This window comes from Oncorhynchus kisutch, linkage group LG13 (genome assembly GCF_002021735.2).
Source record: "Oncorhynchus kisutch isolate 150728-3 linkage group LG13, Okis_V2, whole genome shotgun sequence".
In the NCBI taxonomy this organism is placed as follows: Eukaryota; Metazoa; Chordata; class Actinopteri; order Salmoniformes; family Salmonidae; genus Oncorhynchus; species Oncorhynchus kisutch.
This window is the reverse complement of record NC_034186.2, coordinates 64,406,492-64,427,066: the sequence shown is the minus strand read 5'-3', so window position 1 is coordinate 64,427,066 and position 20,575 is coordinate 64,406,492. Positions and strand designations below refer to the sequence as shown.

At 41.6% G+C, this 20,575-nt stretch overlaps 1 protein-coding gene across 2 annotated transcripts in view; it reads left to right on the top strand.

Annotated features, from left to right (window-relative positions):
* Positions 1-20,575, top strand: part of LOC109901700 (triple functional domain protein) — a 148,306-nt gene that overhangs the window by 42,448 nt on the left and 85,283 nt on the right. For both annotated transcript variants that reach the window (XM_031786915.1, XM_031786917.1), the window contains exon 3: positions 20,406-20,480. In XM_031786915.1, the coding sequence (XP_031642775.1) occupies positions 20,406-20,480 (75 nt within the window). The remainder of the gene's footprint in view (positions 1-20,405; positions 20,481-20,575) is intronic.

Here is a 20,575-nt window from a genome sequence, read left to right as displayed (position 1 = left end):
CATTTCAATGGGTCTTTCTCCATTCTGAATGTGTTTTATGTATAGTTCATGACCCTAGGGTGGAAACACAAATTATAAGTCATTTCAATGGGTCTTTCTCCATTCTGAATGTGTTTTATGTATAGTTCATGACCCTAGGGTGGAAACACAAATTATAAGTCATTTCAATGGGTCTTTCTCCATTCTGAATGTGTTTTATGTATAGTTCATGACCCTAGGGTGGAAACACAAATTATAAGTCATTTCAATGGGTCTTTCTCCATTCTGAATGTGTTTTATGTATAGTTCATGACCCTAGGGTGGAAACACAAATTATAAGTCATTTCAATGGGTCTTTCTCCATTCTGAATGTGTTTTATGTATAGTTCATGACCCTAGGGTGGAAACACAAATTATAAGTCATTTCAATGGGTCTTTCTCCATTCTGAATGTGTTTTATGTATAGTTCATGACCCTAGGGTGGAAACACAAATTATAAGTCATTTCAATGGGTCTTTCTCCATTCTGAATGTGTTTTATGTATAGTTCATGACACTAGGGTGGAAACACAAATTATAAGTCATTTCAATGGGTCTTTCTCCATTCTGAATGTGTTTTATGTATAGTTCATGACCCTAGGGTGGAAACACAAATTATAAGTCATTTCAATGGGTCTTTCTCCATTCTGAATGTGTTTTATGTATAGTTCATGACCCTAGGGTGGAAACACAAATTATAAGTCATTTCAATGGGTCTTTCTCCATTCTGAATGTGTTTTATGTATAGTTCATGACCCTAGGGTGGAAACACAAATTATAAGTCATTTCAATGGGTCTTTCTCCATTCTGAATGTGTTTTATGTATAGTTCATGACACTAGGGTGGAAACACAAATTATAAGTCATTTCAATGGGTCTTTCTCCATTCTGAATGTGTTTTATGTATAGTTCATGACCCTAGGGTGGAAACACAAATTATAAGTCATTTCAATGGGTCTTTCTCCATTCTGAATGTGTTTTATGTATAGTTCATGACACTAGGGTGGAAACACAAATTATAAGTCATTTCAATGGGTCTTTCTCCATTCTGAATGTGTTTTATGTATAGTTCATGACCCTAGGGTGGAAACACAAATTATAAGTCATTTCAATGGGTCTTTCTCCATTCTGAATGTGTTTTATGTATAGTTCATGACCCTAGGGTGGAAACACAAATTATAAGTCATTTCAATGGGTCTTTCTCCATTCTGAATGTGTTTTATGTATAGTTCATGACCCTAGGGTGGAAACACAAATTATAAGTCATTTCAATGGGTCTTTCTCCATTCTGAATGTGTTTTATGTATAGTTCATGACCCTAGGGTGGAAACACAAATTATAAGTCATTTCAATGGGTCTTTCTCCATTCTGAATGTGTTTTATGTATAGTTCATGACACTAGGGTGGAAACACAAATTATAAGTCATTTCAATGGGTCTTTCTCCATTCTGAATGTGTTTTATGTATAGTTCATGACCCTAGGGTGGAAACACAAATTATAAGTCATTTCAATGGGTCTTTCTCCATTCTGAATGTGTTTTATGTATAGTTCATGACACTAGGGTGGAAACACAAATTATAAGTCATTTCAATGGGTCTTTCTCCATTCTGAATGTGTTTTATGTATAGTTCATGACCCTAGGGTGGAAACACAAATTATAAGTCATTTCAATGGGTCTTTCTCCATTCTGAATGTGTTTTATGTATAGTTCATGACCCTAGGGTGGAAACACAAATTATAAGTCATTTCAATGGGTCTTTCTCCATTCTGAATGTGTTTTATGTATAGTTCATGACCCTAGGGTGGAAACACAAATTATAAGTCATTTCAATGGGTCTTTCTCCATTCTGAATGTGTTTTATGTATAGTTCATGACACTAGGGTGGAAACACAAATTATAAGTCATTTCAATGGGTCTTTCTCCATTCTGAATGTGTTTTATGTATAGTTCATGACCCTAGGGTGGAAACACAAATTATAAGTCATTTCAATGGGTCTTTCTCCATTCTGAATGTGTTTTATGTATAGTTCATGACACTAGGGTGGAAACACAAATTATAAGTCATTTCAATGGGTCTTTCTCCATTCTGAATGTGTTTTATGTATAGTTCATGACCCTAGGGTGGAAACACAAATTATAAGTCATTTCAATGGGTCTTTCTCCATTCTGAATGTGTTTTATGTATAGTTCATGACCCTAGGGTGGAAACACAAATTATAAGTCATTTCAATGGGTCTTTCTCCATTCTGAATGTGTTTTATGTATAGTTCATGACCCTAGGGTGGAAACACAAATTATAAGTCATTTCAATGGGTCTTTCTCCATTCTGAATGTGTTTTATGTATAGTTCATGACCCTAGGGTGGAAACACAAATTATAAGTCATTTCAATGGGTCTTTCTCCATTCTGAATGTGTTTTATGTATAGTTCATGACACTAGGGTGGAAACACAAATTATAAGTCATTTCAATGGGTCTTTCTCCATTCTGAATGTGTTTTATGTATAGTTCATGACCCTAGGGTGGAAACACAAATTATAAGTCATTTCAATGGGTCTTTCTCCATTCTGAATGTGTTTTATGTATAGTTCATGACACTAGGGTGGAAACACAAATTATAAGTCATTTCAATGGGTCTTTCTCCATTCTGAATGTGTTTTATGTATAGTTCATGACCCTAGGGTGGAAACACAAATTATAAGTCATTTCAATGGGTCTTTCTCCATTCTGAATGTGTTTTATGTATAGTTCATGACCCTAGGGTGGAAACACAAATTATAAGTCATTTCAATGGGTCTTTCTCCATTCTGAATGTGTTTTATGTATAGTTCATGACCCTAGGGTGGAAACACAAATTATAAGTCATTTCAATGGGTCTTTCTCCATTCTGAATGTGTTTTATGTATAGTTCATGACACTAGGGTGGAAACACAAATTATAAGTCATTTCAATGGGTCTTTCTCCATTCTGAATGTGTTTTATGTATAGTTCATGACACTAGGGTGGAAACACAAATTATAAGTCATTTCAATGGGTCTTTCTCCATTCTGAATGTGTTTTATGTATAGTTCATGACCCTAGGGTGGAAACACAAATTATAAGTCATTTCAATGGGTCTTTCTCCATTCTGAATGTGTTTTATGTATAGTTCATGACCCTAGGGTGGAAACACAAATTATAAGTCATTTCAATGGGTCTTTCTCCATTCTGAATGTGTTTTATGTATAGTTCATGACCCTAGGGTGGAAACACAAATTATAAGTCATTTCAATGGGTCTTTCTCCATTCTGAATGTGTTTTATGTATAGTTCATGACCCTAGGGTGGAAACACAAATTATAAGTCATTTCAATGGGTCTTTCTCCATTCTGAATGTGTTTTATGTATAGTTCATGACCCTAGGGTGGAAACACAAATTATAAGTCATTTCAATGGGTCTTTCTCCATTCTGAATGTGTTTTATGTATAGTTCATGACCCTAGGGTGGAAACACAAATTATAAGTCATTTCAATGGGTCTTTCTCCATTCTGAATGTGTTTTATGTATAGTTCATGACCCTAGGGTGGAAACACAAATTATAAGTCATTTCAATGGGTCTTTCTCCATTCTGAATGTGTTTTATGTATAGTTCATGACCCTAGGGTGGAAACACAAATTATAAGTCATTTCAATGGGTCTTTCTCCATTCTGAATGTGTTTTATGTATAGTTCATGACCCTAGGGTGGAAACACAAATTATAAGTCATTTCAATGGGTCTTTCTCCATTCTGAATGTGTTTTATGTATAGTTCATGACCCTAGGGTGGAAACACAAATTATAAGTCATTTCAATGGGTCTTTCTCCATTCTGAATGTGTTTTATGTATAGTTCATGACCCTAGGGTGGAAACACAAATTATAAGTCATTTCAATGGGTCTTTCTCCATTCTGAATGTGTTTTATGTATAGTTCATGACCCTAGGGTGGAAACACAAATTATAAGTCATTTCAATGGGTCTTTCTCCATTCTGAATGTGTTTTATGTATAGTTCATGACCCTAGGGTGGAAACACAAATTATAAGTCATTTCAATGGGTCTTTCTCCATTCTGAATGTGTTTTATGTATAGTTCATGACCCTAGGGTGGAAACACAAATTATAAGTCATTTCAATGGGTCTTTCTCCATTCTGAATGTGTTTTATGTATAGTTCATGACCCTAGGGTGGAAACACAAATTATAAGTCATTTCAATGGGTCTTTCTCCATTCTGAATGTGTTTTATGTATAGTTCATGACCCTAGGGTGGAAACACAAATTATAAGTCATTTCAATGGGTCTTTCTCCATTCTGAATGTGTTTTATGTATAGTTCATGACCCTAGGGTGGAAACACAAATTATAAGTCATTTCAATGGGTCTTTCTCCATTCTGAATGTGTTTTATGTATAGTTCATGACCCTAGGGTGGAAACACAAATTATAAGTCATTTCAATGGGTCTTTCTCCATTCTGAATGTGTTTTATGTATAGTTCATGACACTAGGGTGGAAACACAAATTATAAGTCATTTCAATGGGTCTTTCTCCATTCTGAATGTGTTTTATGTATAGTTCATGACCCTAGGGTGGAAACACAAATTATAAGTCATTTCAATGGGTCTTTCTCCATTCTGAATGTGTTTTATGTATAGTTCATGACCCTAGGGTGGAAACACAAATTATAAGTCATTTCAATGGGTCTTTCTCCATTCTGAATGTGTTTTATGTATAGTTCATGACCCTAGGGTGGAAACACAAATTATAAGTCATTTCAATGGGTCTTTCTCCATTCTGAATGTGTTTTATGTATAGTTCATGACACTAGGGTGGAAACACAAATTATAAGTCATTTCAATGGGTCTTTCTCCATTCTGAATGTGTTTTATGTATAGTTCATGACCCTAGGGTGGAAACACAAATTATAAGTCATTTCAATGGGTCTTTCTCCATTCTGAATGTGTTTTATGTATAGTTCATGACCCTAGGGTGGAAACACAAATTATAAGTCATTTCAATGGGTCTTTCTCCATTCTGAATGAGTTTTATGTATAGTTCATGACCCTAGGGTGGAAACACAAATTATAAGTCATTTCAATGGGTCTTTCTCCATTCTGAATGTGTTTTATGTATAGTTCATGACACTAGGGTGGAAACACAAATTATAAGTCATTTCAATGGGTCTTTCTCCATTCTGAATGTGTTTTATGTATAGTTCATGACCCTAGGGTGGAAACACAAATTATAAGTCATTTCAATGGGTCTTTCTCCATTCTGAATGTGTTTTATGTATAGTTCATGACCCTAGGGTGGAAACACAAATTATAAGTCATTTCAATGGGTCTTTCTCCATTCTGAATGTGTTTTATGTATAGTTCATGACCCTAGGGTGGAAACACAAATTATAAGTCATTTCAATGGGTCTTTCTCCATTCTGAATGTGTTTTATGTATAGTTCATGACCCTAGGGTGGAAACACAAATTATAAGTCATTTCAATGGGTCTTTCTCCATTCTGAATGTGTTTTATGTATAGTTCATGACCCTAGGGTGGAAACACAAATTATAAGTCATTTCAATGGGTCTTTCTCCATTCTGAATGAGTTTTATGTATAGTTCATGACACTAGGGTGGAAACACAAATTATAAGTCATTTCAATGGGTCTTTCTCCATTCTGAATGTTTTGTACTGTTCAATACAACTTCAAACAATTTCTGTATTTCCAGCACTTTAGTTATAATTTCCATACTGTGCCCCACAGAGCTGCGTAATATGGGAAAACATCTCGGCCTAGTTAAATGGTGAACTGTTAGAATCATGGAAATAGAATGATGAATCTAATTCTATAGTTGGAATATAGTGGGCAGCACCTTGAATACATTCTTTGACATGACAATTCAGGAATAAGCCAGGGAGGAATTATCAACAGGGTAGGAACCAAAGTGTTGGTCAGTGTTTCCAGGGTACCCTAATTAGATGTTACAATACATGTTTTCTTACCTCATGTAGCTAGCTAGCTAACATATTCATGCTTCGCCTATTCCTCTTTTTTTGGGGGAGATACCGTTGCACAAACAACATGTTTATCTAGGCCCACATCAGTACTAGTACCAGGCTGTATTAGCTATCAAAGATTGCTCTGACTTATTACATTTAGCAAGCTAGGTAGCCAGCGATTAGCATTAGCAGCCAACACAATTTATTTTAGCTAGAACTTGATAATAAAATCAATACTAGCAGACAGTATGATACACAAACTAATAGTGTAACTATAGAACGCTTGCAGAAAGCAGCATCGTTGTCACCAACATATGTTTGCATCTGACCATGTATACTGCAGAATGAACGGAAAGAAAGTGTTCTCTCCATGAGTGACGGGGCGTGTGGGAAGCAGCATTCAGCAGGAGGAGCGGAGCGAGAGATGACTCATGTAGCAAACTGAGTAAACCATAAAAAAGGACATTACATTCATTGGAGTTGCATATCACATTTAACAAAACAAACGTTGAAATATCGTTATAGAAGGTAAAGTAAAACCCATACCGGTTCCTGTATCAACACCGGTATATAGTAAAAAGAGGTATACCGCCCAGCCCTAGTTGTAAGTGGGATGTAAATGGCTGCATTTTGCTGGGTAGTGGACAGGGGTCCAGGAATTAGAGAGGGGATTAAAAGCAATCATCAATAAAGCCTATTCCACCGCAAATCCATGTACGACAACTGTTTGGTACGGCTTAACTTTTTTCCATGGAGTCGAGAGTGAGGCAGAACTGCTTAATTCAAAGCAACACTTCTCGTCAGTAAATCTTATTTGGGGGGCAGCGGGGGACAAGAAAGAAAAGCTCTAATTGGTAGAAGACCTGGCATTGCCTTCGAGGTAACACTTGGTTCCCGGGAGGCCGAGAGGCAGGTCGTCTGATTTTCTTCCTGACATACAGGGCCTGCCTACCCAGACCAACAGGCATGGTCGGCTGCCACCTATGATTTGTCTACGGCCTAGGATTTCACTAGCTCCTTTGTTAGGCAGAGAAAGGTCAAATCAGGAGTTCACGTGGTACCTGTCATGATGGCGGTGTTGGATAACCACAGCTGGCAGTATGCACAGGCAGGGAGTACCCTCATCCAACTGTCAGGTAACATTACAGTGGTCACCTCAGATACTAGTATTCACCCTGTTGTTGCTCTCTGTGTCTGTCTTGGTGCATGATTAGGGAAGCTAGTTGATTCTCCTGTTTTGTGAAATACAATGTAATTTGTGCGAATGGTTTGTGTTTGTCTATTTCTGTACATTACTTTATCGCTAAGGGACATTAGTCTCTAGTTGTGTGGTTTGCTGTTCAGATTCCCTCTGCAGCATTAGGTGCTATCAGCTTTCAGAGAAGAGGAGAAGAGGGTAGAGTGTCCTTGACTTATGAAGCTCTGTGGCTCCAGCCACCTAATCTGCCAGAGCCCCTATGCTGTAGTTTCCTTATGTATTAGCTATAGGCTATGTCTCTGTACCAAATGGCACTCTATTCCCTATATAGTGAACTACTACCACGCCGGGCTCTGATCAAAACTAGTTCCTTACATAGGGAATTGGGTGTCATTTGGGGCTCACTATATCTATCTGAAAACAGTGAATTGAACAATGACCATCAAGACTTCGATGTGGACTCTGGCTAAGCAAGCCCATGCACTGACTCTCTTTTTGATCACAGAAGACACAGACCGGTGTGAGTAAAAATGGGGGGGAATTGCTTGTTTACTCAGAAAAATCTCATTGTGGTTTATGGTCCAGCCTGGAGACTGTAACTGCATCCCGAATGGCACCCAATTCCCTACATAGTGCACTACTTTTGACCAGAGCCCTATATAGTGAACTGTATTGGAATTGGAGGTGCCATTTGGGATGCACCTGTGACCAGTGGTGAGATAATAAATGCAGAAGAATCTGTGGCGCTCCTGGCTCCACCCTCCGAGGGGAAAGGAGAAAATGAAGGCCATTTGTCATGAAGATGGCTGAGAGAGAGCTACGGAATGAGATCAGGGTCGACTGTAAATCTCCACCATCTCAACCTGTCACTTCTTCTTCCAGGGGCTTCTCATTACAGCCCTGGGCAACATCCCAATGGGCTACATTCCTGGTCAAAAGTAGTGCACTATATAGCGAATGGTCTCCTGTCTGTCCCATATCACCTTGGCCTGTCTCTGTCTCATCATAACACTCCTCTGTGAGGGCTTGTTGTCAGGTGGAGGTGGGATACTAGAGAAGATGGGAGAACAAATGTAAGGTATAGTCTAGTGTTGGCCTGTATAGAATGGAGAACGGACACATGCATACGTTCTCTGTCCTGTACAGGCCAAATGTTAACCTGTAGACTATAGCTTAGTGTTCACCATTACACTTTGTCTTTGGATTGCACTTGTGATTTGTGAACCAGGCTCATAGAAGAGATTTAGAGGGATGGATCAAAGGGTGAACACACAACGTAGAGAGGGTTGCCCATGGAGAGGCCAATGGTAGAGTTAACAATGCCACAGTCAATAGAAGGAGAGGGAGCCGTAAAATAAACGAGGCGAGGACAGTATTGGAAGTGTCTGTGTAAGAGAGGGATCAGTCGACAATGGCCACAGTGCTACCTTTAAAAGCAGGAAGGGAGAAAAGGGTCATTTCACTAGTTTATAGGCTCTTTGGGGTGATGCATGGAAAAGACATTAACATACGGATTACAATGATGTTTTATATGGCAGAGTGGTGTTTTAATAAAAAACATTAAGAACACAGCAACGTAGTACAACACAGTATTGAAGAAGTCTAGCCTAGTGTTTTTCATTTAGTAACATTGTTTTAAAGAAGCTACAACAGCACAATGAAAGAGATTGTGAAACTGTTGAACTGGGAAAGGCTGGGTCTCTTCCAACTGACTGTGAAGGTCGTACAGCTCTGTAGTTGTTTGGTCTCATCGTTCCCCTGGTACTAATGGAACAGGAGACGGTTGTTATTATAGTGTAGGTTGTCACACTGGAGAGATGGAATACAACATATCAACAGCACCATGTAATTGGTCTTAATCATCTTTGACTTGTCCAACAATATTCAGAAAGCACAACATAGACACCTGGATTTAAGAATGTATGAGTTTATGTACCTAAGATTTCACCATAAATCCTAACCCTGCCCAGTGCCCACCCAGCGTGTCTGGTAAGCTCAATAAAGCACACCTAAAATATAATATAAAATAAATCAAATAAAATGTTCAACCCAGGTCTGTTATGTACTGACGGCAGAACCGGATCAGAGAACAGCAGTGACACATTCTGTAGCGTTGAGAGACCTGGTCACTCAGGACTGTGTCCTGTTTCTGTTCTGCCTTCTGGTTATTTAGGGTCTCAAAAACTGGCAAAAGAAAGTGGCACATCGTTTACTCTGAGGAAATGCTATACTTAAACCCCCAGAAAAAGGGTGTCGGTGCTGCGCAGAGCAGAGCAGAGCCAGGCCAAAGCACACAGCATACAGGCAAAGTTTCCCTCTCCATCCAAATGGAGTGTCTGAGGCCTCTGTGACTGGACCTGCAGGGTGAGAGAAACACCCACACTTCCTCTGGATTTGAAGGGCTCCAGAGTCAAGCTGAGCTGATCACATGACACAGCTGTGAAGAATGGCTCCCATCACAGCCCTAGCCATGGCTTTCTTTACACAAGGGCCTGCATCCCAAATGGCACCCTATTCTCTATACAGTGCACTCGTTTATAGGGCTCTGGTCAAAAATGTGCACTATGTAAGGATAGGGTGCCATTTAGGAAACAGACAAGCTCTACATCCTGGTCCTGCGGCTGTGGCCAGGAACGCGGGGTCTGATTCTCCTCACCAGAAATCATCCCCATACATTTGCACCAGGGCAGGAAATGCATTTAGGATGAATAAGGGAAGTGGTGGATGAACCATTTCATTCCATTTGTTTGTTGACTGTTTGGGGGTTTAGCTACTGTATAACATTGGGGCTGGGGAAGTAGTAGGCCTGCTTTAGCTGCTAATTGATTATGTCCAGAATGTCCTTATTGATTGGTTTTACCCTCATCCTCTAGCCCAAAATGAACTCACTTGTCCTGTACTTGTCTTTTTCAAGCTACTTACTTACTTAAACCCTTTTGCTCCTGGTAGCAGCATAGGTCATCCACAAAGGTCATCCACAAAACATCCTATTCGGGGCAGAGCACTATGATGACCATGACTGACTGGGGAGAGTGAGGACTTGTATACTATCACACTGGTGTGGAAGTCAGTCTTCTGAGAGGCTAAAAATATCCGGCCCAAATGGTACCCTATTCCCTATATAATGCACTGCATGAGCCCTGGTCAAAAGTAGTGCACTATAAAGGAGATAGGGTGCCATTTGGGGACAGCTGGTCTTGCTGTCTGTCTGTGGTCCTTGTAAGTAAAGTGCTGTTAAACTGACTGAAGAGGGGATTGACATACTTTCCTTACACCGTGCCTGGTGAGAGAGAGAGGTTACTGTGAGGCTATAGGCTTTGGACTAGAGTGAGCTGCTGGCCTGGCTCTATGTTTGCTTCAGTAGATCAGACCAGGCACAGCACAGGGCAACTTCCTGTTCTGAGAGTCAAAGGTAGTGCATTATGAAGGGAACGGGGTGCCATTTGGGAGGCAGACAGGGACAACTTAGTGTAGTAGTATACACAGTGTTGTGGGTCCAAAACCTCTCTAAATTCATATTTTATTTATGCATGTTTTCTGAAAGAGAAGGAGATGTGGAGTTTATTTTCTGTTCAATCTACAGTTTTTCCATTTGTCCATACACCCGGTCATACTGTTGGTGCGACAGTTCAACTTTTTCAATTTCTCCAAGAGCTCCCAAAGTGATATATACCCACATAATAAAACAGCTATAGAGGAACTTGTAGACAGGATGCCGAGGTATTGGTGGAGTGTGTCTGTATTCTGCACAGTGCTGTTTTCATCAGACTGTGTGGCTATAACGATTTTAGTTTTATTCATTCAGTAAATCTGTCGGCAGTGGCACTCCTTCTGCTCCCTCATAATTTACATTGTAATTCCACCTACGGGAGGGAGGGCGCACTATTGGTTTACATGACAATGTACCCAGAATCCGCTAGCATATTTTTCAGCTTGTGCAATACTTCCACTGCTGCGATGTGGGGGTGGGTGGAATAAACCCTAGCTGAGACAAAGGAAGGAACGTATACCCTTCAAACCATGACTCAAGTCACGATTTACCTGCCTCACATGACGTTTAGTGACTTGAGGACAAGAACTGTTATTAGCTACATCAGCCAACACCACACCATAGCACAAGTGAACATTGTGTGTGCATTGTGATACATCATCTATTGTAAGGCAACACATCGACAGCTTCAAATGCTGCACCGCCTCCCTGTCATCACCATCATGGTTCTGTTGAGCCATTTATTTCCTGCCAATGAATTGTTGATGTCAGTATGATGCAGCATCTGTCATCTCCTGAAGAAGATCAGGCTCCATGAATAAGTCATATGATTAAGTTGTTCTTGCCATTGTTTGAACAGAATATTTCTGATCTGATTGTATCACCGCCTGGTATGGCAACTGCTCGGCATCTGACCGTAAGGCGCGACAGAGGGTGGTGCGTACGGCCCAGTACATCACTGGGGCCAAGCTTCCTGCCATCCAGGACCTACAGTGGCGAGAACAAGTATTTGAACCCTTTGGAATTACCTGTATTTCAGCATTAATTGGTCATACAATTTGATCTGATCTTTATCCAAGTCACAACAATAGACATACACAGTGTGCTTAAACTAATAACACACAAAGTATTGTATTTTTCTTGTCTATATTGAATACATAATTTCAACATTCGCAGTGTAGGCTGGAAAAGGTATGTGAACCCCAAGGCTAATGACTTCTCCAAAGCTAATTAGTCAGGAGTCAGCTAACCTGGCGTCCAATCAATGAAACGAGATTGGAGATGTTGGTTAGAGCTGGCCTGCCCTATAAAAAATACTCACAAAATGTAGGTTCCTATTCACAAGAAGCATTGCCTGATGTAAACCATGCCCAGAACAAAAGATATCTCAGAAGACCTAATATTAAGAATTGTTGACTTGCATAAACCTGGAAAGGGTTACAAAAGTATCTCTAAAAGCCTTGATGTCCAGACAAATTGTCTATAAATGGAGAAAGTTTAGAACTGTTGCTACTCTCCCTAGGAGTGGCCGTCCTGCAAAGATGACTGCAAGAGCACAGCGCAGAATGCTCAATGAGGTTAAGAAGAATCCTAGAGTGTCAGCTAAAGACTTACAGAAATCTCTGCAACATGCTAACATCTTTGTTGATGAGTCTACAATAGGTAAAACACTAAATAAGAATAGTGTTCATGTGAGGACACCACGGAAAAAGCCACTGCTGTCCAAAAAAATCATTGCTGCACGTTTTAAGTTTGCAAAAGAGCACCTGGATGTTCCACAGCGCTACTGGCAAAATATTCTGTGGACAGATTAAACTAAAGTTGAGTTGTTCTGAAGGAACACACAACACTATGTGTGGACAAAAGCTCAACATCAAAACCTCATCCCAACTGTAAAGTATGGTGGAGGGAGCATCATGGTTTGGGGCTGATTTGCTGCCTCAGGGCCTGGACAGCTTGATATCATCAACTGAAAAATGAATTCCCAGGTTTATCAAGACATTTTGCAGGAAAATGTAAGGCTATCTGTGGGCCAATTGAAGCTCAACAGAAGTTGGGTGATGCAACAGGACAACGACCCAAAACACAGAAGTAAATCAACAACAGACTGGCTTCAACATAAGAAAATACACCTTCTGGAGTGGCCCAGTCAGAGTCCTGACCTCAACCCGATTGAGATGCTGTGGCATGACCTCAAGAGAGCAGTTCACACCAGACATCTCAAGAATATTGCTGAACTTAAACAGTTTTATAAAGAGGAATGGTCCAAATGTCCTCCTTACCGTTGTGCAGGTCTGATCCACAACTACAGAAAATGTTTGGTTGAGGTTATTGCTGCCAAAGGAGGGTCAACCAGTTATTAAATCCAAGGGTTCACATACTTTTCCCACCCTGCACTGTGAATGTTTACACAGTGTGTTCAATAAAGACATGAGAATGTATAATTGTTTGTGTGTTATTAGATTAAACACACTGTGTTTGTACTGTATATTGTTGTGACTTAGATGAAGATGAGATCAGATTTTATGGCCAATTTATGCAGAAATTCAGGTAATGCCAAAGGGTTCACATACTTTTTCTTGCCACTGTATATACTAGGCGGTGTCAGAGGAAAGCCCAAAAAATTGTCAGCGACTCCAGTCACTCAAGTCATAGACTGTTTTCTCTGCTACCGCAGGGCAAGCGGTACCGGAGTGGCAAGTCTAGGACCAAAAGGCTCATTAACAGCTTCTTCCCCAAACCATAAGACTGCTGAACAATTAATCAAAAGGACACCGGACTATTTACATTGACCCCCCCCTCCATTTGTTTTATACACTGCTGCTACTCGCTGTTTATTATCTATGCATAGTCACTTCACCCCTACCTACATGTACAAATGACCTCAACTAACCTGTACCCCTTCACACTGACTCAGTACCCCCTGTATATAGCCTCGTTATTGTTATTTTATTGTTACTTTTGATTATTTTTTACTTTTGTTTATTTGGTAAATATTTTCTTAACTCTTTTTTGAACTGCACTGTTGGTTAAGGGCTTGTAAGTAAGCATTTCACGGTAAGGTCTAACAATGTTGTATTTGGCGCATGTGACAAATAAAGTTTGATTTGATAACACAAGCAGTGTTTCCTTCTCTCCAGCGAGGCACTACAGTAGTAGGACTATATTGTAGAAAGCCGTTTCTATGCAGTTTGTATTCAAAGGGCACCCGACAGCACACTGAGTGAGTAGAATGGATTGCCTTCATTATTAATGCATTATCAAGGATGAGTGATTGACAACCTTCATTTCATGCTTGGCAGACTTGTAAATGAAGGCTGCGTGGTGCTGTCTGGGTTATAATGATTGTTCACCAATTACTGTATGGAGGGATATTGCAGTAAAGGCGCACTGATATTTGTGTTTGTACTCATGTAAAGCAGGCTGAACATGTAGGCCTAGCAGTGAAAATCCTATATGAGCTCATATGCTTCAATTGCTTGGCCTAATTTGATGATTCTACATGTTCTGGTTCAGAAGTTACTTATTGCACCACACTGCGTGCAGAGCACTGTGTGAGGTGTGTGTGTGTGTACCTGGGGATGCCAGTGAGGTAGGCTATGAGTCTGCGGAGGGCCTCTGTTCATATTCACGGTTACCTCTGGCCACCTGGATAACACAGGAACCAGCATGAGAAACACACAACAACCACTAAACAACGTGTGTCTGGCCTGTCTTCTAGGTGGAGCACAGTGGAACTCTGCCTCTCCCTGCTGACTCTGATCTATACTTTTAGCAGTGTGTGTGTGTGTGTGTGTGTGTGTGTGTGTGTGTGTGTGTGTGTGTGTGTGTGTGTGTGGTGTTGACCCTTCTCGGTGCCTCTAGAAGTGCAGTGGAGATCAGTGTTGGATGTGGGCCATTATCAGGCTGTTACATAAATACACCAGAGAGAGATAAAGAGAGAGGTGGGGGAAGAGAGAGAGAGAAAGAGGGGGGAGGAATGTGGGCACATTTGACAGGAAACAGAGGAGTTGTGTTTCCAGTGGGGCTCATGCCCTGTGTTACTGTACCACACACACACAGGTCTACACTCTCACATGCTGCTGCAGGAATGTTTAGACTGGGCTGATATGCGTGTGTCAGATCATGAAAGGGAGTTGGATGATAAGGAGGGGGGAGGGAGGGAGACAGCTTTAACAGCTATGGTGTTATTGTTGTCATGCTCACACCTCTCCTCCTTAGTTTGATCAGAGCAGTACGCTGCTGGTATTCTGAACTTGACTGGAATGAGACATGGGGGTGAGTACACACATGCACACAGATACACACAGACATGCAGGCATGCATGTGCACACACACACACACACACACACACACAGCCCTGAAGTTCACCCACCCATCTGCTCTTTGGATGAGGGTACACACAGACACACTAATACAATACCATGATTATAGAAGCATTTTACCTCCCCTGTCCCTCTCGAATGGTCCCTGTCCCAGCTGGTTACCTGAAGCAATAGATGATCTTCTTTAGGGCCCAGCCCTGCTCTGCAATCTCCTTTTATTACATAATGTGTTATGATGTCCAGGCAGGCTTGACTCTAGTGCTGACTGGGTCAGATGTGGGATAGAATCAATATCAAAGTAGCCATGTTGTATCGGTTGGCCTCTGCTCTCCCAGAGCACGACTCACACAGACCTCCCCGCTGGATTTGATTGCCATCAGATATTCAAATGGACTGATAGGCTACTGGTGGAATCATCTTTGTCCTATTACCTTGGTCTACGCAGATCGTCTGTGACAAACGTTTTTAGCCTCTCTCCGAATGAAATCCTATTTTTATCAGCAGCAACAAACGGGTAGAGTCATCGGTAACACTTTATTTTACCGATGGTGAAAGCTGCAAGCCTACTTTCCTGGTAGTCTATTTATGATATTTCCTGGTAGTCTATTTATGATATTATCTAAGAAAATTCGGATTACTCTGGAGACTTTCTGGTACTTACAGTAGGCATGTGTTAGACTACTGCTTCTTCCATCCTATCTAGTTGGTGTGGAGCAGCAACAGTTACAACAGTTAGTAGATCAGGTGTGATTGGTTGTCTACTCTTAAAAACAAGGTTTACAGAACCCTTTTTGGTTCTAGATAGCACTTTTTTTTCTAAGAGTGTAGCCTAAGCCTACAGTGGAGGTGACAGAGAGGACTGGATCCAATGTGATATTGACAAAATATACAACAGACAGATGAGGAAAATGGTAACACTCGTTAGGGGAAAACACATAACTTCATTAAACATAACGAATTTGGCCAATAGCAATAGATTAAATCGACTCATTAGCCCTCAAAGGCAAACACGCCTCAAACACGGGGCAAAACGCCCAGAAACGAACGCATCTGAGTATAAACTGCAGTGCTCAGTACTACATGTTACCTCAAGAACAGATCTTACAGAATGATGAGAGCGGCATCCTAAAAGGACCTTCCCTTGGCCTCACCTGGCATTAACCATTCCCGTTTAAACAGGTACATTTTCCCCCCACGAGGCACAGTAGTAGGCCAAAATTGTATGAAGACGTTTCTATGCAGTTGATTTCAAAGGGTACACGACAGCACACTGAGTGATTATTCATGCATTATCAAGACAGAGGGATTGACAACCTTTATTTCATACTCTTTTCTGTCCGTATCTGGCAACTGTTGTAACCTCATCTCAGAATGAACTATTACTTTTAATCGGCATTCACACTTATTGAGTCGGCCATCTTTTTTGATAGGATGCTATTAATCATATCATGCAATGCCTTGTGAAAGTCGGATTTTATGTTACAGTAAAATGTATAATCAATTTTGGATAATTGCAACAACAACTAATCCATTGAGCTGTGACAAAGTGGGTTGGGGACAGGGGACTGCAGTTTGAGACTTCGAGGAGTGGTTTGATATGGTAATGTGACCATGAATGCATCCAAAATGGCACCCTATCTCCTATTTATTGCAGTACTTTTGACCAGACCCCATGTAGAATAGGGTGCCATTTGGGACAAACCATCTCTCCCCATGGGGTGGAACAGTTAGTGGGAAATAGAGTATATAATGTTGCAGCTTTGCAGGAGATAAAACCTAGCTACTGCCTATTAGCATGTCCATAAAATATTCAGAGTAAGAGCATAGGCCTCGGAGCTTCCTTTCCCTGCACAATACACACACACACACACACACACACACACACACACACACACACACACACACACACACACACACACACACACACACACACACACACACACACACACACACACACAGCATTAACTCCGAAAGTTTGATCATGAAAACCAGCTTGTTGACTCTCCTCTGTGTCACATTCTATTGGAGTCCAGCATGAACGAGGCAACCCTCCCCAGACTACCACCTGTGTATCGCTCTGTGTTTTCAAAATCAACTCCTCCCCAACTGTGATTTCACTCTCTGCTTTATTTGAAATAGACCTCTCTCTCGCTCCCTCCCTCTCTCTCTCTCATTTTCCCTCTCACTCCCCCTCACTCTTTCTCTCTCTCTCCCCCTCTCTCTCTCTCTCTCTCTCTCTCTCTCTCTCTCTCTCTCTCTCTCTCTCTCTCTCTCTCCCTCTCTCTGTTTCCTCTCTTCAGTTTAGTAGTTAAGTAAGCTGCTGCTCTACCAGGTCTAACACAGTCAGCTGCTGCTCAACCAGGTCTAACACAGTAAGCTGCAGGTCTACCCGGTCTACACAGTAAGCTGCAGGTCTACCAGGTCTAACAAAGTAAGCTGCTGCTCTACCAGGTCTAACACAGTAAGCTGCTTCTCTACCAGGTCTAACACAGTAAGCTGCTGCTCTACCAGGTCTAACACAGTAAGCTGCTGCTCTACCAGGTCTAACACAGTAAGCTGCTGCTCTACCAGGTCTAACAAAGTAAGCTGCTGCTCTACCAGGTCTAACACAGTAAGCTGCAGGTCTACCCGGTCTAACACAGTAAGCTGCTTCTCTACCAGGTCTAACACAGTAAGCTGCTGCTCTACAAGGTCTAACACAGTAAGCTGCTGCTCTACCAGGTCTAACACAGTAAGCTGCTTCTCTACCAGGTCTAACACAGTAAGCTGCTGCTCTACCAGGTCTAACACAGTAAGCTGCTGCTCTACCAGGTCTAACACAGTAAGCTGCAGGTCTACCAGGTCTAACAAAGTAAGCTTCTGCTCTACCAGGTCTAACACAGTAAGCTGCAGGTCTACCAGGTCTAACACAGTAAGATGCTGCTCTACCAGGTCTAACACAGTAAGCTGCTGCTCTACCAGGTATAACACAGTAAGCTGCTGCTCTACCAGGTCTAACACATTAAGCTGCAGCTCTAGTCAGTGCAGTAGACGTGAACTTACTAAACACAGCAAAAAAAGAAATGGCCCTTTTTCAGGACCCTGTCTTTCAAAGATAATTGGTAAAAATCCAAATAACTTCACAGATCTTCATTGTGAAGGGTTTTAACACAGTTTCCCATGCTTGTTCAATGAACCATAAACAATTAATGAACATGCACCTGTGGAACGGTCGTTAAGGCACTAACAGCTTACAGACGGTAAGCAATTAAGGTCACAGTTATGAAAACGTAGGACACTAAAGAGGCCTTTCTACTGACTGAAAAACACCACAAGAAAGATGCCCAGGGTCCCTGCTCATCTGCGTGAAGGTGCCTTAGGCATGCTGCAAGGAGGCATTAGGACTGCAGATGTGGCAAGGGCAATAAATTGCAATGTCCGTACTGTGAGACGCCTAAGACAGCGCTACAGGAAGACAGGACGGACAGCTGATCGTCCACGCAGTGGCAGACCACATGTAACAACACCTGCACAGGATCGGTACATCCGATCATCACTCCTGCGGGACAGGTACAGGATGGCAACAACAACTGCCCGAGTTACACCAGGAACGCACAATCCATTCCATCAGTGCTCAGACTGTCCGCAATAGGCTGAGAGAGGCTGGACTGATGGCTTGTAGGCCTGTTGTAAGGCAGGTCCTCACCAGACATCACCGGCAACAATGTCACCTATGGGCACAAACCCACCGTCGCTGGACCAGACAGGACTGACAAAAAGTGATCTTTCCTGACGAGTTGCGGTTTGTCTCACCGGGGGTGATGGTCGGATTTGCGTTTATCATCGAAAGAATGAGTGTTATACCGAGGCCTGTACTCTGGAGCGGGATCAATTTGGGGATGGAGGGTCCGTCATGGTCTGGGGCGGTGTGTCACAGCATCATCGGACTGAGCTTGTTGTCATTGCAGGCAATCTCAACGCTGTGCGTTACAGGGAAGACATCCTCCTCCCTCATGTGGTACTCTTCCTGCAGACTCATCCTGACATGACCCTCCAACATGACAATGCCACCAGCCATACTGCTCCTTCTGTGCGTGTATTCCTGCAAAACAGGAATGTCAGTGTTCTGCCATGGCCAGCGAAGAGCCCGGATCTCAATCCCATTGAGCACGTCTGGAACCTGTTGGATCGGAGGGTGAGGGCTTGGGCCATTCCCCCCAGAAATGTCCTGGAACTGGCAGTTGCCTTGGTGGAAGAGTGAGGGTAACATCTCACAGCCCGAACTGGCAAATCTGGTGCAGTCCATGAGGAGATGCACTGCAGTACTTAATGCAGCTGGTGGCCACACCAGATACTGACAGTTTCTTTGATTTTGACCTTCCCTTTGTTCAGGAACACATTATTCCATTTCTGTTAGTCACATGTCTGTGTAACTTGTTCAGTTTATGTCTCTGTTGTTGAATCTTATGTTCATACAAATATTTACACATGTTAAGGTTGCTGAAAATAAACTCAGTTGACAGTGAGAGGACGTTTCTTTTTTTGCTGAGTTTACTACTACACTGTATGGCTACAGAATTTACTCTGTCTTATTTGGGGCGGCAGGTAGCCTAGTGGTTAGAGCGTTGGGCCAGTAACCGAAAGGTTGCAAGATTGAATCCCTGAGCTGACAAAGTGAAAAAAACGGTAGTTTTGCCCCTGAACAAGGCAGTTAGCCCACTGTTCCGAGGCCGTCATTGTACATTTGAATTTGTTCTTAACTGACTAACTGACTTAAATAAAGGTTAAATAAAAAAATTAAAAATTTACAGGCTGTGCTATGATGCTATGACACAATGTAAAGGTGTGTGTGTGTGATCGTACGTATACGTGTGGGTTGCTCTCTATTTTGAGTGTAAGCCATCTGGTGAGTAGGTGAGGGCATGAGTTAAGACCAGAGCCATCTGGTGAGTAGGTGAGGGCATGAGTTAAGACCAGAGCTATAGATATGATACTATCGATCTAGTCACTGCTTTGATAATGGTCATAACTTCTATGGTCTATTTTTGTTGTTATTAGTGGTTGTCACCATCCTGAATTCATATTAGGCCTTCTCAAGTGTTCAACCTGTCATAGGGTTGTAATGACAAAGAGATGGCTGGTTTAATCTCATGTCAGGGTTCTGCTGCTGGATTTGGGTCAACTTCAGAGACTGATTTTTAACAGACTGGTACACTCTGTGGCTCTGAACCTTTTCAGTCCTAACCCAAAGCAAGTTGTGTATTAGTGGTGATGAGAACATGACTGATTGACTGACATCATGTTATCAAGTCAACTTCAATCCAAAACTGAACCTCGATGGTCTGATTTACTGTTCTGACTGACTGCATTTCCCTGTTTATTTCAGGGTTTCATCGAAATGAGGAGATGAAGGCCATAGACGTTCTGCCCATCCTTAAAGAAAAGGTTGCCTTCATATCAGGTGAGGAACACAATGTCTCTGATCCATGGTGTTGACCATTCTATATGGTCTGTAGAATGTCATGGGAACACACACACACAGACACACACACACAC